The 24,829-nt window shown below is 41.2% G+C and overlaps 1 protein-coding gene across 1 annotated transcript in view; it reads left to right on the top strand.

The window, feature by feature from the left end:
- gpd1c (glycerol-3-phosphate dehydrogenase 1c) overlaps positions 1–24,829 on the top strand; it is a 36,842-nt gene that overhangs the window by 6,450 nt on the left and 5,563 nt on the right. The window contains exons 2-7 of the mRNA XM_078235695.1: positions 4,590–4,767; positions 5,417–5,557; positions 7,164–7,302; positions 15,195–15,307; positions 20,581–20,814; positions 22,207–22,313. Of these exons, the coding sequence (XP_078091821.1) occupies positions 4,590–4,767; positions 5,417–5,557; positions 7,164–7,302; positions 15,195–15,307; positions 20,581–20,814; positions 22,207–22,313 (912 nt within the window). The remainder of the gene's footprint in view (positions 1–4,589; positions 4,768–5,416; positions 5,558–7,163; positions 7,303–15,194; positions 15,308–20,580; positions 20,815–22,206; positions 22,314–24,829) is intronic.

Raw genomic sequence — 24,829 nt, forward strand, 5'->3', positions numbered from 1 at the left:
AAAATAGAAGTAGTTGTAGGGACTGAAATCTAATTTTATAGGGTCAAATGAATAAGAACAAGAACAAAGAATAATACAGCACAGGAACAGGCCCTTCGGCCCTCCAAGCCCGCGCCGCTCCCCGGTCCAGGATTGAATCCTGAATCCAGGATCCCCGCCCAATTTTCCAGCCTATCTACATCCTAATATCCTATCCACCGAGCTGTCCCTCACAGCTACGATGCTTTGTTCATCACAACCTATTAACTCACCCCCACCCCCCCATTCCAGACCATGTGATCTCCAGGGAGAGGCGAAAACCCAGAGTGAAAACCCCAGGGCCAATATGGGGAAAAAAAATCTGGGAAATTCCTCTCCGACCCCCTGTGGCGATCGAAACGAGTCCAGGAGATCACACTGGCCCTGATCAGAAAATGCTTCCCAACCCTATTCATTTCCACCATCTGAATTCCCTGCCCCCGAGACAGGTTCCCAACTATCCGCAGTCTCGCTCTGTACTGGCACCAGCAAGATGATCATAGAATGAAGCCTTGAAACGAGAAACAAAGAACAATTAGCCCGCGCCGCTCCCTGGTCCAAACTAGACCACTCTTTTGTATCCCTCCATTCCCACTCCGTTCATATAGCTGTCTAGATAAGTCTTAAACGTTCCCAGTGTGTCCGCCTCCACCACCTTGCCCGGCAACACATTCCAGGCCCCCACGACCCTCTGTGTAAAATATGTCCTTCTGATATCTGTGTTAAACCTCCCCCCCTTCACCTTGAACCTATGACCCCTCGTGAACGTCACCACCGACCCGGGGAAAAGCTTCCCACCGTTCACCCTATCTATGCCTTTCATAATTTTATACACCTCTATTAAGTCTCCCCTCATCCTCCGTCTTTCCAAGGAGAACAACCCCAGTTTCCCCAATCTCTCCTCATAACCAAGCCCCTCCATACCAGGCAACATCCTGGTAAACCTCCTCTGTACTCTCTCCAAAGCCTCCACGTCCTTCTGGTAGTGTGGCGACCAGAACTGGACGCAGTATTCCAAATGCGGCCGAACCAACGTTCTATACATCTGCAACATCAGACCCCAACTCTTATACTCTATGCCCCGTCCTATAAAGGCAAGCATGCCATATGCCTTCTTCACCACCTTCTCCACCTGTGACGTCACCTTCAAAGATCTGTGGACTTACACACCCAGGTCCCTCTGCGTCTCTACACCCTTTATGGTTCTTCCATTTATCGTGTAGCTCCTCCCTACATTATTCCCACCAAAATGCATCACTTCGCATTTATCAGGATTGAACTCCATCTGCCATTTCTTTGCCCAAATTTCCAGCCTATCTATATCCTTCTGTAGCCTCTGACAATGTTCCTCACTATCTGCAAGTCCTGCCAGTTTTGTGTCGTCCGCAAACTTACTGATCACCCCAGTTACTCCTTCTTCCAGATCATTTATATAAATCACAAACAGCAGAGGTCCCAATACAGAGCCCTGCGGAACACCACTAGTCACAGGCCTCCAGCCGGAAAAAGACCCTTCCACTACCACCCTCTGTCTTCTATGACCAAGCCAGTTCTCCACCCATCTCGCCACCTCCCCCTTTATCCCATGAGATCCAACCTTTTTCACTAGCCTACCATGAGGGACTTTGTCAAACGCTTTACTAAAGTCCATATAGACAACATCCACGGCCCTTCCTTCGTCAACCATTCTGGTCACTTCTTCAAAAAACACCACCAGGTTAGTGAGGCATGACCTCCCTCTCACAAAACCATGCTGACTATCGTTAGGTTGGCACCTTTAGTTAAAATCTCAATTGAATGTTAATTTAATATGTTAAATATTTGTATATTATCACTGACAGTAATTTCCAGCTCCTGATGCTCTTGATCCTGATGAAAGATGTTATCTATTGAAAAAGAAATATAAATATGCTGCAAAATCGGCAGTTGCTTTTTTCTTACAAAAAAAAGTTAATTACATAACAAACATGTAGTTTGCAGAAGGTCGTAACAAGAGCTGAACTTTGTGCTGTCAGCTGGCCCTGATCCAGATCTAGCCTGGCATTTGTGACTTATTAACTTATTGATGTCACTCCTCATGTTTCCTAATAGCTGTTGGCTGCGACAGTACGGACAGCGTGGACCTTGTCCCAGTCAATGCACATTAACAAATGGTCACTCGTGCATAAGCAACTGAAAACTGATAAGTTGCAGAACATAATTGGGCACCGACTTGTTCGCAAATGAACTGATGGTTTGCAGTACACTGTAAATGAATGTCTCCCTATAAGTTTTACTTAATTTATAAAAATTACAACCATTTGGTTTTTAGTTCTACAAATGCTTCAAATTGCACACACAAACAGTTAATGACTCCACGCCAGGGAGCAGCTTCCTTATCTGAAAAGGAGCACCAACTAATCTTGCAGAAACTTAAAAATTTGCCAAAATTTACCAAAAAGTTCCTTTTGAGCAACAGTTACTTGTTACATAGAATTTTACAGCTGTTTGGCCTGACAGCTCTATGTTGGTGTTTATGCTCCACGTACTATACAACTTCCTTGGCTACTAACACTAAATCAAATCTGCTGTAACTAAATCCTTGATGCCATCGTCAATCTTTCCTGCACAATGAATTATGAAAAAACATAGTTCTGACAATCTTCAGTTGTGCCCTCCAATTAATGTGATTGATCCAATTTGTTTCTAGTTCTAACTGGTTTGATCAGTTCATTGTGATAACCTTCAATTGCAGTGAAAAAGCAGACTTTTTAAAAATGAAATGCTGGAAAGCTGACAGCTGGTTTGCTTATATGTATTTGATCCCTTCCAAGTAGAAAAGGTCCTCGTCTCAAAGCAGCGCAGCTAATGTAAGGTTGGACGGAGGGGTTTTGGGTTTGGTTTGGGTGTGAGGGTGGGAGTTACAACGTTTAAAGTCTAAATCCTGATCCTAACCTGCTTTCACATTTCCTACTTTCGATTTTAAGGAAGACTGGATTGGTGAAAGGAGACCAATCTGCTCCAAGGAGGTGGTTTGGCACTTTAAATATTCTAATGAGGCTTTATAACTCATCCTTATTTGCCATTTAAAATCTAACCCTGACCCAAGTCTTGGCAAACCCACCAATTAAGCCAAGGCAGGGCCTGCTGGACCCGGAGCTAATTGCCATTCCACCCACATGCTGAATTCATGATGTGGAGATGCCGGTGTTGGACTGGGATGGACAAGGTGAGCGGTCACACAACACCAAGTTATGGTCCAACAGGTTTATTTGAAATCACAAGCTTTCAGAGCGCTGCTCCTGTGATTTCAAATAAACCTGTTGGACTATAACCTGGTGTCGTGTGACCTCTCATGCTGAATTCAGTGTGCCTGCCTGGCCACCTTGCTATGTTTGGACAACCCCAACCATTCCAATATCTTTCATGATTCTCTGATTTCCACCTCTAGACCACCAATGGTGCGCAGCGTTATTCATTATCTACTGACTCTTTCACTCCCAGTAAACTGAGGATTGAGCACCTCACTCCATTCCAGAAATATATCTGAGGCAACTTCTGATTTTGAATTTTGACAGTAAAAATAGTGACATACAATAGCTAGTATACAGTAGAAGATAGCACGGACATATTTAGGAGCAATAATCTTTATAAGAAGTATTCCATTCTAATAGTTGTTACATAATGCTATGTTTAATATCCTCTCTTATACACATCTTCCATCCCTCAGTCTCAAAAGTGCATTTACAAATGAAGATGATTGAAGCATAATGAAAAGAGAGAGCTGTTTGCAATGTGTGTACTTTGGAAATATAGGGAATAAACATTGGTTACTATGTCCTACAATACATAATTAAAAAGATTTGTGAGCTTAACTGTTCCATGACTTTCTTTCTCCCCCTTCTCCACTTTTCCTGTTGGTTTTTCTCCCTTTACCCCATTTCTCTTGAAGGCACTGAATCATTCTGCAATACAGTTCTACATGTGGCAGCAGCTCTTCAGTACCTTGCCCAAGTGGCCATTCATCGTGCGAGACTGGACAGTGAGTATTGCCGGACCATTTGACTGTGAGGATCATTGCAGTCAAGCTCCTTCTCGCCCAACGTCCACAAAGTAGCGGTCAGGAGTAAGAACCTGAGCTAGTTCTGTTTTTTCTGTTTCCCCCTATCCCTGCACACCCAGCATTTGTGGACACAAAAGCCAATTGTCGCTCCTCACTGTCAACCCAACCTATCAGTGCCACAGTAAGCTGGAATTTTTCTAGTCTGTGTCACTCTGTACTGCATCATGAAAAATTACAATATTGAGCTAGGTGGGCATTCCAGTGGGGGGAAGGGAATGGTTGGAGAACTTTTGTATATCACAAAAAATAATTAATTAAAATCCAGAATATAGATTGCTCTGTGTATTTACTGTACTCACATGACCTCTCATTTTTTTGCACTATTTTCATACATGTTTGCATAATCTGTAACATTATTCAAATGTCTCCAACAAATTGCATTGAAAGTATTAAAAAATGTGTACTACCCCATCACGCTGAAAAATGGATCATGAGTATTTCCCTTTACACACTTTAAATGTTTCCTCAGGGGCTCTGCAATTGCGAAAATAATTGGGAAAAATGTACAGAAGATTCAGAAATTTGCCACCACGGTCAATATGTGGGTCTTCGAAGAAATGGTTAATGGCAGGAAGCTAACTGAAATTCTAAACCAAGATCACGAGAATGTTAAATATCTGCCGGGATACAAACTGCCTGAAAATGTGGTAAGGTACTAGTCAAAAAAAAAGAATTGTTGATGAACTAATTATCTTTTGAAGTAGAAATTACTATTGTTTTACTGACTAACCTTGCAATATTTCTTTTAATTATTATGAAGTTATACCATTTGAGATCTTAATTTTCCTTAGTTTCATTTAAGGTATAATTTTTTGCCATTGCCTTCATATGATCTACTGTATCTCGAGCCAAAACTTGGGAGAAGAGAAGAAGAAAGAATGAATTGGCTTATGATTTCTTTGTTAGAATGCATACCTATTGCAAATATGAGACATAGTTTTGCATAGAATAGGTATATTTATAAATAAATATGTCTGTTTATTTGCTGTAAAACATTTTGGGACAATCTGAGGTCATAAAAGATGATACATAAATGCAAGTCTTTCTGTTTATTGACATCTTAGAGGCACCATTATTTTTACCCAATTACCTGACCTGTAACAGTTATTTTAGACAGTGGAGTGACAGGTCTGTGCAATGCGCTGCAGAATGCAAATATGTGCTACTGATGAGCAATTACAGCTAGGATGTGATGAACTCATCTTTAAAAGGTTGAATGTGGAAGTCCTACTTGCAAATGAACACCATCTGCTTCCTGTACGATTTTTTTTTAAGTCTCTCTCTGATTTATTGTAGGTTGCAATTCCAGACGTGAAGGATGCTGTACGCGGTGCAGATCTGTTAGTTTTTGTTGTACCACATCAATTTATCCGTCGATTGTGTGATGACATAGTTGATCAAGTGGCACAGAAAGCCATTGGCATAAGTCTTATAAAGGTACTTGTATATTTATAAATGATTCCCTCAGTTCTGATTGCCACAATAATCGGGAGGATCCCATAGAATCCCTGCAGTGCAGAAGGAGATCATTCAGCCCATCAAGTCTGCATCAACTCTCTGGAAGAGCATCCCACCCAGGCCCTCCCCTCTGCCCTATCCCTGTAACCCCACGCATTTACCATGGCTAATCCACCTAACCTGCATATCTTTGGACTCTAAGCAATTGCCCCAATGAGGGGCAATTTAGCAATTTTAGCATTAGAGAACAAGTAAGGTTTTTACTATGTTAGAATCTTGGATGAGGTTCTATCAGTCTGCAATATTGTTAAACCTCAACTGATGACTTCCATTGTCGTTTAAGTGCTCAGTTCTTACTAATTTTCCTCCAAGTTTCCAATGTTACAGCTATCTCTTAGAATCTATAATTTGAGTTAAAATTAGTGAGTATTTAGAATAGCGTGGATCAATCAAGGACAGCCAATATAGATTTGTTACATCTTTTCAGGGAAAAATGGGTAATTATTTGAAGCAGAGGAAGATACAAGACTATAAAGGGAAAGCACACCCCAGTGGAATTACTTTTGGATTGCTCCAGCAAAGAGTTGATCTAGACATGGATGCTGACTGGCTTCTTTCTCTGCAGTAATCTTCCATGGTACTAAAGCCAAAGCAAGCATGACCATACTGTTCCTAGCAAATGATATATCAATTAAACAGCCTTCCGTCTTCCAACTGCATCTTTCCTTTTTGTTTTGATTTTGCCCCTCCACATAGGTGCTTAAATATGCATCAGCAAATAGTTTTAAAAAAACAGAAAATGCTGATATGCAGAAAGTCAGCGTCTGTGACGAAAACAATGCAGGCATCCAGCGTTTCTTGTTTGGTCAGTTTCATGATTGGGCACTGTATTATACCATTCAAATCCTAACCTTCAAAACCACAATTATCTTGCTTCTTGAACTTTTAATCCTCATGGGCTAAACCTTTATGTTGATTACATAATAGGCTGATGCATTGGAGAAGTACTGTTTTATAAACTACAAAAAAGGGTGATTGGGTCGGGGAGTGGTATGGCACTATGAATTATTAAAGATATGTAAGGGTATGTTTCCTGTGTGGCTGATAATTTGGAGTGCATTATGTACATTAATTACACATTAATTAATTTCACAATATTAATTAATGTACCTGTTGTAAAATACATATCCTGAAAGTGGATCATCTTGTTATCTCCGGATGACCACCAAGAAGTCAACAAGTTAGTATATAGGAAATGACATTCCAAATCTTTTATATGAATGATATTCAACATTTATCATGCTAAGCATTATTTCAAAATGTATTATACTGTGCATTGTATGTCATATGGGCACAATCATGTAATAAATATTAGAATCCGGCCCCTCTTTTTATTAACTGCTTGACTTTACAATTAATAATGACTCACTAAGGGATCATATTGAAAACATGAAATTGCCATTAACAGATAATTCATAGATGTGCAATTACTGCAATTCTGTTGTGAAATGTTCAAACGAATTGGTTTCAATCACTGTATATTTTTCCCTTAATTTCTTGATTTTCTTCCTTTGCTTGATTCCAGGGAATTGATGAAGGGCCCGAGGGACTAAAATTGATTTCTGATATAATCAGGGAAAAAATGAAAATTGACGTTAGTGTATTAATGGGGGCCAATATAGCCAATGAGGTTGCAGCGGAGAAGTTCTGTGAAACAACAATAGGTAAATCTATTTGTTTTTCAATAGCCCTACTTTTGCATTGCAAAATTTTTTTAAAAAGCTTAAACCCCAACTCTCTATGCTATGAAACGTGGTGCAGTGGGGTATCCCTCCAATTGAGGCAATGCTTTGAGCTGTATACTCATGTATTAAATCTCTACTTAAGAATGTTGCTTGAAAGTTACATGTTTTAACTGTAACAGTGTTCTATTCTCCTCATGACATTTATTCCTCTCCTGGCGGTTAAGGGTATAAATGATGTAGAAGAGTTACAATTGCCTCTTAACCTGGTTAAACAGGCTATTTGAGGAAAGGACTTGCAGAACTTTTCTGTAAAAAAGTGAATCATATGCATTACACAATCATGCAGATTACGAGGTTAATGGTTTGTGCTGAGTTAGCTGATCTGAATTGGTGTGATTGCAATAGTGATTTAATTATCTTTATCCCTCAGACTTAGAGAGAGGAAAAATTAATCAGGGTTTCCACTCATGAGTGTTAACCAGTGACCCCCTGCAGAAAAGCTGTACACATGAAGCTGTTGAATCAAAATAGCCAGTTAATACTTTCAGTCAAAGCTCAGACACAAGAGTTGGCTAGGGCCTATTGAACCATACTCCATCATGAGTCAATGCCTTTGTATGGGATGGGATTGGGTGGGATCGGGGGTTATGGGGAAAAGGCAGGAGAATGGGGATGAGAAAAATATCAGCCATGATTGAATGGCGGAGCAAACTCGATGGGCCGATTAGCCTAATTCTGCTCCTATGTCTTATGGTCTTATGGATTTTTTGGCCTCGCTCGAGTGAGACCAGAAATTCCTGCCCGAGGTCAATGGACATTTCCGTTGTCGGCCCCTTGTCCATTCTGATTCCGTGGCGGGCGAGGTGACAGAGTTCTGGTGGGGGTGTTATTTGAAAGAAGAAGCAAATAAGTGAAACAGAACTGTGAATGTTGCTTAATGAGTGACTAGTACTATAAGGGTCAATTTGCTAAAAGTCCAAGAAAATAAATAAGCAGATGTTATTCCATACATTATTGTGAACAGCACTGTAATAAAGAAAATTTGACTGAAAATGCCTTGTAGCCTAAATTGTGAACAAACAGGGATTGAATTAATGCATGAAATTCATAAATATCTGAATCATGATTTCAGGTATGTACCTGGCTGACTTTAGGGAGGACATAAAACTTCCAACATGAAAGCAAGCTATTTAGCTTTACTAATCCCTATTTGTGTTTATACCCACTTTTCCCTCCACCCTCCCACTGTGAGCAAATAATTCATAACACTACTTCCCTAGTGCAGCTCAATATGATTTGCTTTGATCCGATTTGATGTTAGGCTTTTGCCACTTCTTTACCTGAATTTTTTTTTTGTGATGGAAAAGTCATCTTAATGACTCAAGTTATTAGCACAGAAGCATGTCTTTCCCATTGCATCGCACCACTGCTTTTCAGAAAAGCCAAATCAATTGCTGTTTTTTCCTACCTTGCTAAAATGAAGGTGTTATTTCCTTCCTGTTTATGGTTCTACAGGTCAGACTGCCTATTCTGTCAGAATCAGCACGGCCAGACATGTTTGTCAGCAGGCAATAGCTTCCTAATAGCCTTTAAAGCCCAATATTCAGTTACACAATTGGGGTTCTGGGAGCTGAAACACTAAGACCCCTCTTTATGTGCACTGGCTACTGAGATTTCACTTGTGTTTCTCATATCATTTGGAAAACATACAGGTCAGCACTGCTGTGAGCTTAGGTCAACTGTAAACTTGAATGAACAGAATAACACAGGCACAGTGAGTTTTTTTTGTCATATTCTTATTGCAGCCAGTCATGCAACAAATTGCCGAATTTTTGCCCTTGACAACTGTGACCCTTACTTTGCAAGTCTATCACTGATTAGCACTGCATTTTTCTAATACTGTTTATATGCATTCAAGCCCAAGCCTAAAATATTTCATAGCCTTCCTCTGGTAGGAGAGAAAGTGAGATTGCCCTGCCTTTCTGTGTTCCAAGCTCAAATTAGCTGCAAACAAAGGGAAAACCAAAAGTTTAACTTGTCCTTTCCCCAGTCTTCTCCCTGAAGAGTGGCTTGTTAGAATGTTGTTTTTAAAAATTATCCTTTTGTTCTTCTACCTCTTGATATCCAGGTTACTTAGGTTGCCGGTCTTGCTTGGACTCCTGCTGTGCTCCATGTATAGAAGCCAATCTAACATTATTGGTGCGAATATCTCTAGCAGATTGTAGGCAGCTCCCATTTATAAAGAGGGAAAGATTTGCATTTATACAATACCTTTTACAAACACTATAAATCCCAAGGCACTTTATAGCCAATAAAATGCTTTTGAAGTGCAGTCACTCTTATACTGTAGGAAAAGCAGCTGCCAACAGACACACAGGAAGCTTCAACAGCATGATAACCCCATAATCTTCTGATGTGGACTGAGGGAATAATGTTGATTTGAGTTATTGTCACATGTATTAACATACAGTGAAAAGTATTGTTTCTTGCGCGCTATACAGACAAAGCATACCATTCATAGAAAAGGAAATGAGAGTATTACAGTCATAGCTAGGGTGTAGAGAAAGATCAACTTAATGCAAGGTAAGTCCATTCAAAAGTCTGACGACAGCAGTGAAGAAGCTGTTCTTGAGTCGGTTGGTACGTGACCTCAGAGTTTGGATCTTTTTCCCGACAGAAGAAGGTGGAAGAGAGAATGTCCGGGGTGCGTGGGGTCCTCAATTATGCTGGCTGCTTTGCCGAGGCAGCGGGAAGAGTAGACAGAGTCAATGGATGGGTGGCTGATTTACGTGATGGATTGGGCTACATTCATGACCTTCAGTAATTCCTTGCAGTCTTGGGCAGGGCAGGAGCCATAGCAAGCTGTGATACAACCAGAAAGAATGCTTTCTATGGTGCATCTGTAAAAGTTGGTGAGAGTCGTAGCTGACATGCCAAATTTCCTTAGTCTTTTGAGAAAGTAGAGGCGTTGGTCGGCATGGGGGCACCAGGACAGGTTGCTGGTGACCTGGACACCCAAAATATGAAGCTCTCGACCCTTTCTACTATGTTCCTGTTGGTGTAGACAGGGGCATGTTTTCCTTTATGCTTCCTGAAGTCGATGACAATCTCCTTCGTTTTGTTGCCATTGAGGCTAGGATACCAGAGATAACTCCCTGCTCTTCAAAATAGTAAGGAGTCTAACAACACCAGGTTAAAGTCCAACAGGTTTATTTGGTAGCAAACGCCACTAGCTTTCGGAGTGGAAATCTGCTCTCAAACAGGGTAAGAAGTTTAACAACACCAGGTTAAAGTCCAACAGGTTTATTTGGTAGCAAAAGCCACACAAACTTTCGAGGCTCTGAGCCCCTTCAGGTGACTCACCTGAAGAAGGGGCTCAGAGCCTCGAAAGCTTGTGTGGCTTTTGCTACCAAATAAACCTGTTGGACTTTAACCTGGTGTTGTTAAACTTCTTACTGTGTTTACCCCAGTCCAACGCCGGCATCTCAAACAGGGCACAGAGACACAAAATCAAGTTACAGAATACTGATTAGAATGCGAATTTCTACAGTCAACCAGGTCTTAAAGATACAGACAATGTGAATGGAGGGAGCATTAAAGGTTAAAGCGATGTGTATTGTCTCCAGACAGGACAGCCAGTGAGATTCTGCAAGTCCAGCAGGCAAGCTGTGGGGGTTACTGATAGTGTGACATAAACCCAGCATCCCGGTTTAGCCGTCCTCGTGTGCGGAACTTGGCTATCAGTTTCTGCTCAGCGACTCTGCGCTGTCGTGTGTCGTATGGAGGAGCTGGACCCTTTCGACCAGGGGGTCCGACTTATGGGTCCTCACGTGCTTCCGGAGCAGGACAGGGCCTGGGGACATCAGCCACGATGGTAGTGAGGTCCCCGAGGAGGACTTCCTGGGGAAAACAAACATTCTTTCGTGAGGGGTAGCATTGGTAGCTGTGCAAAGGAGTGATCTAATCGAGTGTAGTGCATCAGGGAGGACCTCTTGCCAGCGGGTGACTGGAATGACACACGACAGCGCAGAGTCGCTGAGCAGAAACTGATAGCCAAGTTCCGCACACATGAGGACGGCCTAAACCGGGATGCTGGGTTTATGTCACATTATCAGTAACCCCCACAGCTTGCCCCCTGGACTTGCAGAATCTCACTGGCTGTCCTGTCTGGAGACAATACACATCTCTTTAACCTGTGCTTAATGCTCCCTCCACTCACATTGTCTGTATCTTTAAGACCTGGTTGGCTGTAGAGATTCGCATTCTAATCAGTATTCTGCAACTTGATTTTGTGTCTCTGTATGCCCTGTTTGAGAGCAGATATCCACTCCATCTGACGAAGGAGCAGCGCTCCGAAAGCTAATGGCATTTGCTACCAAATAAACCTGTTGGACTTTAACCTGGTCTTGTTAGCCTCCTTACTGTGTTTATCCCAGTCCAACGCCGGCATTTCCACATCTTCAAAATAGTGCCATAGACTATTTTACATCCACCTGAGAGGGCAGAGGGGGCTTTGGTTTAATGGCTCATCACCATAGAAACACTACAGTACAGAAGGAGGCCATTCAGCCCACACAAAATGCACCAGCTCTCCGAAAGAGCATCTGACTCAGACCCCACCCCCTACTCTATCCCCTTAATGCCATGTGATTACCAAGGGGCAATTTAGCATGGTCAATCCACCTAACCTGCACATCTTTGGACTGTGGGAGGAAACAGGAGCACCCGGAGGAAACCCACGCAAATATTGAGAATGTGGTCCGCACAGTCACCCAAAGCCGGAATTGAACCGGGGTCCCTAGCTCTGTGCGGCAGCAGTGCTAGCCACTGTCCCACCCTCATCTGTAAGACAAGCAGACAGTGTAGCATTTGATCCATGGCACCGCAGTCTCAGCTTTGATTTTTGTGCTACAAGTCTTGTGGTGTGAGAGAAAATGTTCTGTTAACTAGTACTTTGTTTGCCACCTGAATATAGGACCTAACCTACATAATGAAGGTGAATTGTGTTACTGGGACTTGTACCCAGTTATAGTTTTGTAGCAACAACATGGCCCAAATCTTCGCAAGCAGATTGCTGCACTGGTAAATTCCCCTAACTCAATGCTGCTCTGCATTTCTCCCAGGGTCTTCCGATCCTGGCTTTCACTAATGTTCAATGCAGCATCCTTTGGGGAACAGTGTTGGAATGGAGTAATTTTTAAAAATTCATTCATGGGATATGGGCACCGCTGGCTGGGTCAGCATTTATTGCCCATCCCTAATTGCCCATTGAAGAGCCAACCATATTGCTGTGGATCTGGAGTCACATGTAGGCCACACCAGGTAAGGACGGCAGATTCCCTTTATTAGTGAACCAGATGGGTCTTTAAATGGGACTGTGGGAGGAAACCGTAGCACCCAGAGGAAACCCATGGAGACACAGGGAAAACGTGCTAACTCCACACAGTCACCCAAGGCAGGAATTGAACCCGAGTCCCTGGTGCCGTGAGGCAGCAGTGCTAACCACGACAGTTCCATTACACGACCACCTCCTTTCAGGGAAGACAGCTTTTGGGACTATTTGCCAAATGATAAATTTGAAGGTCTAGTTTTTTGAGTGTTAGTGAACAATGAGTGGACGAATGGGTGAGGTGTAGTTAGGAGGCTACAAAGGGATGCAGATAGATTAAGTGACTAGACAAAGATCTGGCAAATGGAGTATAATGTGGGAAAATGTGAAGTTGTCCATTTTGGCAGGAAGAATAAAAAAGAAGCATATTATCTAAATGGTGAGAGTTTGCAGAATTCTGAGCTGTAGTGGATCTGGGTATCTTATTGAAAACATCACAAAAAGTTAGTGTGTAGGTACAAGTAATTAGGAAAACTAATAGAATATTGTTTATTGCGAGTGGAATTGATTAGAAAAGTGAGGAAGGTATGCTTCAATTGTACAGGGCATTGGTGAGACTGCATCTGGAGTGCTGTGTACAGTGTTGGTTTCCTTATTTAAGGAAGTTTGTAAATGTGTTGGAAGCAGTTCTAGGTTTACTAGGGATGAGCAGGTGGTCTTTTGAGAAAAGGTTATGGTGATGTTTATGTCTGCTGGAGTTTAAAAAAATAAGAGGGACTTGATTGAGATATAAAATGCTGAGGGGTTTTGACAGGTTGGATGTGGAAATGATTCCTCTTATGCGAAAATCCAGAACTAAGGGTCACTTTAAAAATAAGGGGTTGTCCATTTAAGACAGAGATGAAGAGAACTTTTTTCTCAGAGTTGTGAGTCTTTTGAAACTCTTCCTCAAAAGGCAGTGGAAGCAGAGTCTTTGAATATCTTTAAGGCAGAGGTAGATAGATTATTGATAAGCAAAAGGGTGGAAGGTTATTGGGGGTAGGTGAGGATATGGAGTTGAGGTTATAATTGCGTCAGCCATGATCTTATTGAATGGTAGAGCAGGCTTGAAGGGCTGGGTGGCCTACTGCAGCTCCTAAGTCATATGTTTGTATGTTTGTGAATGGGCAGGTGAGTGAGTGGATAGGTTGATGGGGTGGTAGGTTGGTAAGTTGTTAGGCTGGGCAGATGGGTAGATGGATTAGTGGTTATCGGGGTAAGTGGTTAGATAGGTAAGTGGGTAGTCGGGTTAGGGGGTAGTAGGGTGGTCAAATTGGGTCGAGGCGGGTAGTTGGGTAGGTGATTGGGGGATTGGTTGTGTAGTTACCCAAGTAATAGACAAAGTTTTAATCTGTCTAACATTTATTGTGTAATTTCAGGTATGTTCCATGACACTGTCTGAAGTCTCTGACTGAGTTGGAGACATCTGGGGAGGGTCCAATACAGCAGGGGAATTGCCCACTGAATGTTTAACCGTCCCAGGCAATTATCATGTAGATCCATGTGTCAAGACTTCCGCAGGATCCTGATGCGCCTTTTCAGTCGTACGACTGGTCTCTGACATTTGGAGACCAGAAGATTTGGTCCCTTGTAAATTATTGGACAGTAATCTCAAAATGTGACAACAGGAAATCAATCCTTAGCAGTCTACGTGACTCAGCTCTTTACTGGATTAACTAACTGAAGCAAACGGGAAAGCATTTTTTGTTGGTTTGGAACATGGGACTCGGAATAGGTAATTAAGCGCATTGAGCATGTTATGCCATTCAGTTAGATAATGGCTGATCTGTCGTTTCACTCCATTTTCCCACCTTGGTTCCATGTGTTTTAATACTTTTGCCTCAGAGGAAAGTATCAATCTCAGTAGCCATAACAACGTTTTAGGCAGGGGGAAAATATTATGTTGAATGTTTGAAAAGCAATGTGCTAAATCCTCTTGTATCCTGGTTAGTACGAAAAATCTAAAGTATAAACTCTGTAGTGATATATGGGATTTTTATGCAAGAAATAATGTAATAAATTCTCTTCAGCCCTGATTTTGGTGTTAAAACTCTGGCTGGAATTATCTGGTCTTGCACACCCTGCTACCGCTGCCAGTGAGAATGAGGAATTTGGTGCTCAGCCAAATCTGTTCACAGCAGTGGGACCAGAGAATTCCAGCCGCGGGTGAAGTTGGAGAATCCTGCCCTCTATGGGTTCTATGGTGATGGGAGCATAACACACGGGTCATGTTTGCTAAATTTGGTGATTTTAATAGAAGCATTGATAACTTTCTGTTACCAGTTGTCCAAAAGACAGTATCCTGTCTCTCAGCAGTACTTTCAGCAGCACTAAGTCACGCATTGTTGTGAAAAACTGCACAGGAACACTGAATTTATTATTTGCAGGAGAGTTCTGTGATCTGATTAAATGTTCAGTACTTGCAGGTTCGTGACCAGTTGTGTGACTTTTGCGGTGGCAGTACGTTTTAAATTCAATTCAAATAAGTTATGTTTTTAATCAGGCAGCAAAAATATGCAAAATGGAAACATTTTCAAAGAGCTCTTGCAGACGTCCAATTTTCGTATAAGTGTGGTTGAAGATGCAGATACTGTGGAACTATGTGGAGCGCTAAAGGTAAGAAAATTGAAGTTTGGCATTTTTTTTGAAATAATTTAAAGCTTCCTGCTCCTAACATTGGCCCATTTATCTGTAGGTGACCAAATGTTCTGCTGCTGGGTCTCACCAGTACTACTTGAAAGCAAAGCATGACATGGCTATTTTTCATTTCTGTACACCATGTGCCCAGGTGATTAGCCATCCCTGAGGGGAAGATTAACTGGGTCTTGCAATTGAACTGACTTTCAGTATACGTACCTGGTGATGGATGTTTAGAACTAAGAGTTCAACCCCAGTGGTGCACTCGGTAATCTAATATCCAAACCAGACAAGTCCACAATACCCCAGGGGACTGTTGATGATTAAGCAGTTAATTTGTGGCATTAATGGAACCTGGAGGAGGAGGTTTTCCCCACCTGGCTCCTGTTAACCCTGCAAAATAGTACCCTAATGAGTCAGGTGGTGTTAGCTGGATGTACAATGCAAAGTTTACTATGCTTTGTATTTGCATTAGCTTATGCAAGTGTAGGAAGCTTAAGTGCACTCTTGTAGGAAAACAGAAACTATAAAAATGTAGATAGGAATATGAGTGGACTAGTTAGCCATTTGAGCCTGTTCCATTCAGTGAGATCAAAAGAGAAAATGCTGGAAAATCTCAGCAGGTCTGGCAGCATCTGTAAGGAGAGAAAAGAGCTGATGTTTCGAGTCCAGACGACCCTTTGTCAAAGTTTTGTCAAAAGGTTGTCTGGACTCAAAACGTCAGCCCTTTGCTCTCCTTACAGATGCTGCCAGACCTGAGATTTTCCAGTATTTTCTCTTTTGGTTTCCAATTCCAGCATCCGCAGTAATTTTCTTTTATCCATTCAGTGAGATCATGGCTGATCCGTGTCCTACCTCCATTTACCCTGTCTTTGCTCCACATCTGTTAATATCTTTGGATAACAGAAATATATCTATCTCGAATTTAAATTTAACAATTGATTTAGAATCAATTGGTATTTACAGAGAGTGTCCCAAATATCTCCCTTTGCATGCGGAAGTGTTGCACTCCAGAAAGGTCTGGTTCCAATCTTTAGACTATGCCCTCCAGTCCTTGACTCCTCAACCAATCAAAACTGAGTAGATAAAGAGAAACTATTTGTTCCCCTTACTATCTTAACCTTGGATCAAATCGCCCCATAACCTTCTAAATTCCAGGAAATACAACCCTAGTTTGATAATCTCTCCAAGTAACTTAACCCCCGGAGTCCAGGTATTATGCTGGTAAATCTACGCTGTACTCTATCTAAGGCCAATATATCATTCCGAAAATCTGGCGCCTACAATTTCGCACACTATTCCATGTGTGGTCTAACCAGGGCTTTGTATAGCTGAAATTTGACTTGTACCCTCTCGTACTCTATTCCTCTAGCTGTAAAGGACAGCATTCCGTTTTTGTACCTGTTCATGACATTTTAGCAATTCAGGTACCTGGGCCTCCAAGTCTCTTTGGACTCCCAGTCTTGGTAGCTTTTCACCATTTAGAAAGAACCCTGTTCTATCCTTTATTTTTTAAATTCAAAGAGCACGATCTCAAATTGCATTTAAATCAACTTGCCACAGTTTTGTCTATTCACTTAATCTCTCAACACCTCTTTGTAATGTTACACTTCCCTCTACATTGCTCACAACATTGACAATTTTTGTGCCATCAGCAAATATGAATATTCTATCCCATCATCTAAGCTGTGAATAAAAATGCTGAATACAGAATGGTGTAGGACACCATTAATCGCATCCTATCAATTGGAATACCAGCCTATTATCCCTACATTCTGTTTCCTACTGCTCAGCTAATTTCCTAGTCAGGCTAATGGTCTGTTGTGAGATATTTTATCAAATGCCTTCTGGAAGTCCATAGAAATGACATCCCTTTAGTCATCTCCTATGGCTTGGCTTTGAGATTCTTGAACGTAGCAATGGGTAATTTACTTTCCTAATTAAATGGTTTTATTGAAAAATAAATGACACTGCAATGTAAATTGCATACTTTTCAGCAATCGTCTTAACTATCTTTTTGTTCTTACAGAGATTTTTTGATCCAAAATCTGAATTTTTATGTCAGTACAGATATCTTTAAACAAGTTTTGATTGCAGGAAATGCTCCATCAGCATCTGAAAAGCCATTAGCTATATTTTGCATGTAGGCCCTAACCTCTTACCCAAACAGCATCTTACAAGATGAATGGAAGTTGTGATTAAATCCTTTCTAGAATTGGGTATACTTGTGAAATATAGGCTGGGGTTCTCCCATTTCAGCAGCAACTGGGATTCTCCAGTCCCGCGGCCACGAATGGAGATTTGGCCGAGTGCCAAATTCTCCGTTCTCGTTGGCAGTGATGGTAGGACGTATAGCATGAGAGAATTCCGGCAATAGCCTGTCTTTCCTCTTTTCAGATAGAGACCGAGCTGCTGCATATTTTGAGTATTTTCTGTGGCTTGGTGCCCTTTTCATGTAAAAACAAAAAATGCTGTAAATACTCAGCAGGTCACACAGCATCTACGGGGAGAGAAACAAGAATGAACATTTCAGGGTGATGACCCTGTCATCAGACCAGGGAGAAGCTCGAAATTTAACTGGTTTTGAACAATCACACAGTCAGTGAATGGGTGGGAAACAAAAGCAAAGGTCTGTTATAGGTTGGAAGGCAAGAGAGGTTAAAAAACAAGAGGGACAATGGTGTGAGACAGAAGAGAGAGATTGGTAATGGGACAAGTTTAAAAAAAAAACAAAAGATGTGTCTTGAGGAGGTGAAGGGCAAAATCATGAACAGCTCTCTAAAATAGAAAGCAAAGAAGAGAGAGAAACAAGAGCATAATAAACCAAATTGTCAAAGAAAAGGGAACAAAATGTGGGCTGGGTACAATTTAAAAAATTTGAACTCTGTCAGGTTGAAAGGCTGAAAGACATGATGCTGTTTTTTGAGCATACCTTGATTTTCAGTGGATTACTGCAGGAGGTTGAGGTCACAAGAGGTCAGAACGAGAGCAATAGTTAAAGTAACAAGCAACTGGAAGCACTGGGTCACACTTGTGGACTGAATAGAGTTGTTCCACAAAATGATCACCCATTGTGTTTGATTTCCCTACTGTAGAGGAGACAGCATTGCGAGCAGTAAATGCAGTACCAAATTGAATGAATCTCATATAAATTTATATTTCACTGGGAAGGAGTATCTGGAAGCTTGGATGATGAGAAGGGAGGAAGTAAAAGGAAAGGTGTTGCATCTCCTGTGCTTCTTGGAAACGTTTTGTGGGGTGGGGATGTTTTGGCTGACTGAGCAATAGCCCCATGGTGATGTGGAGGGGAATGTTCACTTCAGAATGCTGAAAATGCGGGGGAGAATAGGATGTGTTTGGCAAATGCATTTGGTGGCTTGTGCAAACTAGTGTGTTCAAAACAATTTCACATTCTGTCCTCAATTTGAACCTTTTCAGAAGTTAGGAAATTAGGGAGCAACTTATCTAAACGTCTGCACCAGGGCTCAAAATAGCTTTTTTTCGAGGGCTCTTTTTTTGAGGGGAAGAAAACTGCTGGTTTAATTTTTTCAAGGGCTACTTTTTATTTTCAGGAACTCTGTTTTCACTAACCCTTTTATTAGGTGATGAATTCATATTACTATGTATTATATTTTTTTATTTGATTTATTATTGCCACATGTATTAGTATACAGTTTCTTGCGCACTATACAGACAAAGCATATTGTAAATAGGGAAGGAAATGAGAGAGTGCAGAATGTAGGGTTAAAGTTTAGGCGTTGCTTTTTTAATTAGGTAAGATAGCACAAATACTAAATAGGCTATTTTTAAAAAAACAAGTTCACAATAATTGTGTAAACTGTTCATAAGATACCAAACAAAGACTTACATGTACTAGCATATTACGAGTATTATTCACTAATGTAAAAGCAATAATTGATTGATATCCTCCTAGATCTCCCCGAAGGACAAAAGGGTGATGGCAGATAAAATCATAGAAAATTTAATAGGGACTGGCAGATCACACGTTGTTCTTATCAGCCATTTCAGAACCCACTGAATCAGAGTGGAAGCAACTATCCTTGTTCCTGAGGGACTGCCTAAGGAGCCCTAAACTTCAAGCAGAATAGGTCAGGAGTAAGGGCGGCATGGTGGCACAGTGGTTAGAACTGCTGCCTCACAGCGCCAGGGACCCAGGTTCGATTCCCGGCTTGGGTCATTGTCTGTGTGGAGTTTGCACATTCTCCCCATGTCTACATGGGTTTCCACCAGGTGCTCTGGTTTCCTCCAAAGGTCCATAGATATGCAGGTTAAGTAGATTGGCCATGCTAAATTGACCGTTGGTGTCAGGCAGATAAGTGGGTTTACAGGGTGTTAGGGGCTGTTACGATGGTTTTCTTGTTGAATTTTAAAACTATCGTTCCCCTCAAGTAGCCAAACAAAGTAACAGAGTGGTTCCAAGGCGAACTTTATTATAGCTAACTACAGGATCCTGAATGTCCATTCAGGGCGTTCAGAGTGAAAAATTCAGAAATACATAGGCAATTAAAGACTCAGCATTGATTACAAGTAATTAGCATATACCAATAACAAAATAGGAGTTATCTCTATCTAATCATAGTTATGGTTACATCATGCATACATAAGGGTATAATGTCCAATTAAAACTTGTGCATGTTATCTCATCAAGAAATGATAGTTATAGCTCTGACCAATGGTATCTCAACCTCCCTTTGCATTGTTCCTTGTTCTAGTGGGTAGATGTGAACTGCAGATGCACATCATTCGATTAGATAGTCCTTGAGTGTTATTTGGGCTTACTTTAATCAAAACCTGTCATTTGCACATAGCTTTTTCATGACTGTTCAGTCCTGGTTTCCCACCGTTTTACTGCATAGAACTTTTTTCCATCCCTCACTTATTTAATCTTAGCCAGTTTTTATCAATTCCAGCTTTTAACTTTGGCTCCAGTCCCAAAATTCCACAGGGCGTCATCTACACTGCTGGCCTACACCGAATTGTGTTAATCCACATCCCACACCCTTATTGATCGGCATTGGCTCCCCACAACCCAAAATCCCACACAAAATTCTCACCTTTATGTTTGAACTTCTCAATTGCCTTCCCTCCTCCCTATCAATGTAACCTTCTCCAACTGACTCCTGGTGAGGAGCAGTTTTGTTTTGTGTTAATAAAATTTGTGTAACACGATTGTTATCTTGAATGTGGAAGCTGAATCGTCTTCACAGAATGGCACTGACACTCTTTGACAGAACATTGTTGCTGTTGGTGCTGGTTTCTGTGATGGTCTGTGCTGTGGAGATAACACTAAAGCTGCAGTGATTCGCCTGGGTTTGATGGAGATGATTGCGTTTGCCAAACTCTTTTGCAAAGGAACAGTGTCTGAGACAACCTTCCTGGAAAGCTGTGGCGTTGCAGACGTGATTACAACTTGCTACGGTGGACGAAATCGCAAGATTGCAGAAGCTTTTGTGAAAACTGGAAAGGTATGGAAGATATTTATTAACGGTGAATTCTTATTAATGCATGTTTTGAAAGAAATACACGCAGATCCAGATAACTGCTTGTAAATTAATCTTACAGAACAGAAGATTCCCAGTCTTTGAGCTTGTTTCTCTCTGTTGGAGTGGCAATAAGGCTGTGGTATTTGACCTTAGGCTAAGGGGGGGAGCTACATTTGATCAGGATTCCTTCTGCCAGTTGTTATACACTGACCCCTGTGTGAGGTGTTTGCATGTGGATAGGTTTACCAATAGTGTTCATTCCCAGAGTCAAGTACACTGTCAGTGTTCAACAGACTCTAGGCAAATTAAAGAATGGCTAATTAAGCAAGATACCAGTGATGGTAAAATGGTACGTCATTTAAAATTGACACCTTCAGAAGGAGAGGTCTGTGGAAGAAGATTTGTAAAACAGGTTTAAATATTTGTAGCTTATTCATCCTGAATTACTGTTTATATTCACTTTTATATAAAATAAAAAAACAGAAAATGCTGGATAAACTCAGCAGGTCTGGCTGCATCCGTGGAGAGAGAAAGAATTTTGAGTGCATATGACCCTTAGGGCGGCACGGTGGCACAATGGTTGGCACTGCTGCCTCACAGCGCCAGGGATCGGGCTTCAATTCCCGGCTTGGGTCACTGTCTGTGCGGAGTCTGCACGTTCTCCCCGTGTATGCGTGGGTTTCCTCTGGGTGCTCCGGTTTCCTCCTACAGTCCAAAAGACGTGCTGTTTAGATGCATTGGCCACGCTAAATTCTCCCTCAGTGTACCCGAACGGGTGCCGGAGTGTGGTGACCAGGGGATTCTCACAGTAACTTCTTTGCAGTGTTAATGTAGGCCTACTTGTGACTAATAAATGAATAAACTCTACAGAACTATGTTTTTATATAGTGTATTTCACAGCCATTTGAGCTACAGCCAATAAAGTACTCTTGAAGTATAGCCACTTTTTTAACATACAGAAAGCTCCCATAAATAGCAATGTGATAATGATCAGATCTGTTTTTATAATGTTGGTTGAGGAAAAAGTATGCAGCAGGACACTGGGGATAACTTGAAATTGTGCTATCAGATCTGAGAAGGCATTGGCTGGTTTCATGTCTCATTTGAAATATGGCACCTCTGATAGTGCAGCACTCCCTCAGTACTGCACTGGTTGACAGCCTTGATTTTTGTTCTCATGTCCAGGAATGGAACTTGGTTCTACAAAGTGTATAAGGCTGTGGAACAGTAAAATAATTTGTATTCTGTAGATATCATATGAAGTATATATTTTTAATGAAAATGTGTGTAGATGAACATACATCGACACAATAATATTCATTTGTTGCATGAAGAATGACATTACAACAATGTGTGGGTTTATTTGTTCTGCAGACTATTGAACAGCTTGAACAGGAGATGCTAAATGGCCAGAAACTCCAAGGACCTCAGACTTCAGTAGAAGTGCACCAGATTCTCAAACAGATGAAAATTGTGGATAAGTAAGTTGAGCTTACTTGTTCTTTGTTTGTGTATTAGACTTGTGCCTCTTATTTTTCTCCCCCTTTCCCCCATTGGATGTGCTAGTGCTACTTCTAGCCACATTTGCTGTCACTGGTCACTATACCAAACATGCTGTGATCGACTTATTTGATGTTCTCTGAAACACATTGACTGCCAGTTATTTTCTATCTCGAGGGAATACTGCATTGCTGCTCAGTACTCCAACTTCTGATGTAGTCAAGAACGGGCAGGTCAGTTCAACTGATCTTCCTGTTCTTTGAGTGCTAGTAAAATATTACTGTGCACAGACCATTGAAAAGGATCATTAAATTGTTAGAGCACAGAAGGGTGTCCATTCAGCCCACTGTGTTCATGGCATTTTGCAAGAACAACTCGCCTACCCCCACTCACCCACCTTTCCTCTGGTTCTCAATCTTTCCACCATTGAGAACAGATTCTCTCTACCAGGTCTGTCCAGACCGCTCATGATTTAGAAAATCTTCATTAAATCTCACCTTAATTGTCTCTTCCTCAGGGAGAACAGCCCTGCCCAGAGGCAGTGAGCTGCTGCTTGTCCTTAATGTCACCATTTCTGAGTCTTCATTCAGTTCTGATGCTTCTACCCTTGAAACTGACTGATATATTGTATTGATGTGGCCAGGACAAAGAAGGCACCGGGGACCTTAATGAAAAGCAGGAACATATTCCATGATTAAAAAGAGTTAAGAATTGAGAAATCAATTTGAGGAAGGTCTGAGGAGGAGAGCAATTAGGTACAAAAAATAAAAATAAAAAGAGAAAGAAAGATTGGATAGGAGAGAGAAATAAAGAGATAGAAAGGAAAAGTAAGAAAAAATGTAAAAGAGTTGACGTTTTAAAACATACAGAACAATTCATCAGCTGGATTAAATGTCAGAGTTTAAATTGTTCAATTTTAGGGACAGAAATGTTGATCGGAATTCTAATAACAATTATTCCATCGAGTAAACCCTAAAAAATAATGAGTGGGGCACTAGTAGCCAGATGCTCTTTGCCCAAAGCAAGCAGCAGAAATCAACCATCACATTCCAGCGTATCTCTTAATCTTCTGAAATTTCAGGGTGATTTGCATATCATTACTGACCTGCATTGCTAACATGCTGTCATTTTTTGCAGCAAGATTCAGCCATTGAATCAGAATTTAAATTTCTGATTACTGTTGACAATGTTCTTCATAAATTCAGAATCATATTTTAAATCTTTTCATCAAATCTTAGACATCACTGTTTTACCTGATGTATCAAGAAATAGTTGAATAGGAAGGATTTTTTCGCTCAAACTTCAGCGATGTAAAGTCTCAGCTGGTTAGGGCAATGAGAACACCTAGATCCCACTGCACCTAAGAATTATGCAGTCATAATTTGTTTAAGTGATACTCTGCTTTTTTAGTCTTCCTGCCAAAATGAACAACTTCTGAAATGATATGCCATCTGCCAGATTTTTGCGCACACATCCTACTATCTATTTCCCTCTGCAACCTCCTTATGTCCACTTCACAACATACTTTCCTATCTATCTTTGTGTCATCTCTAAATTTAGTTACAATGCCTTCACTCCCTCCTCTAAGATATTGATGTAAATTGTAAAAGTTGAGACCCAAGCACAGACCCCTGCGGGACTCCATTCATCTCACACGCTGTATAAATTGTTTTCTGTCAGCCAGCCAATCCTCTATCCATGCTAATATGTTATCCCTACACTGTGAGCTTCAACTTTCTGCAATAACCTGTGATGTGGCACCTTATCAAATGCCTCCTGTAAATCCCAAGTGTGGCATGCCTACAGGTTCCCCTCTTATCGACAGCACATGTTACTCCTTCAAAAAACTCCAATAGGTTGGCTTAACATGATTTTCCCTTTCACAAAATCATCTTCCCAATTGCCTTAGGGTTCCTTTAAGTATCCAGCTATAACCTCCTTAATGATTGATTCTAACACCTTTCCCATGACATGCTTCAAACTTCCTGGCCTATAGTTTCCTGTGTGCTGCCTCCTTCCCTTCTTGAATATAATTGCTACTTTGCAGTCTAATGGAACCTTTCCAAAAATGAGAGAACTTTGGATTAATGATCTAGATGTGAATCTTGGGGGGGAGAAATCAGGAAGTTTGCAGACGACACGAAAATTGATGGGGTGATAAATAGCGAGGAGGAAAGCCTTAGATTACAAGATATTAAAAAATGGGCTGGTCAGATGGGCAGAACAGTGGCAAAGGTAATTTAACCCTGAAAGGTGATGTACTTTGGGAGGACTAACAAGGCAAGGGAATGCACAATGGACGGTAGGATGCTAGGAAGAAGTACAGAGAACCAGAGGGACCTTGGGGTGCATGTCCAAAGATCCCTGACGGCAGAAGAACAGGTAGATAAGGTGGTTAAGAAGGCTTATGGGATACTTGAATATAAGAGCAGAGAATTTATGATGGAGTTGTATAAAACACTTGTTAGGAGCTTGAGTACCGTGTACAGTTCTGCTC

This window comes from Mustelus asterias, chromosome 2, assembly GCF_964213995.1.
Source record: "Mustelus asterias chromosome 2, sMusAst1.hap1.1, whole genome shotgun sequence".
Taxonomy (NCBI): Eukaryota; Metazoa; Chordata; class Chondrichthyes; order Carcharhiniformes; family Triakidae; genus Mustelus; species Mustelus asterias.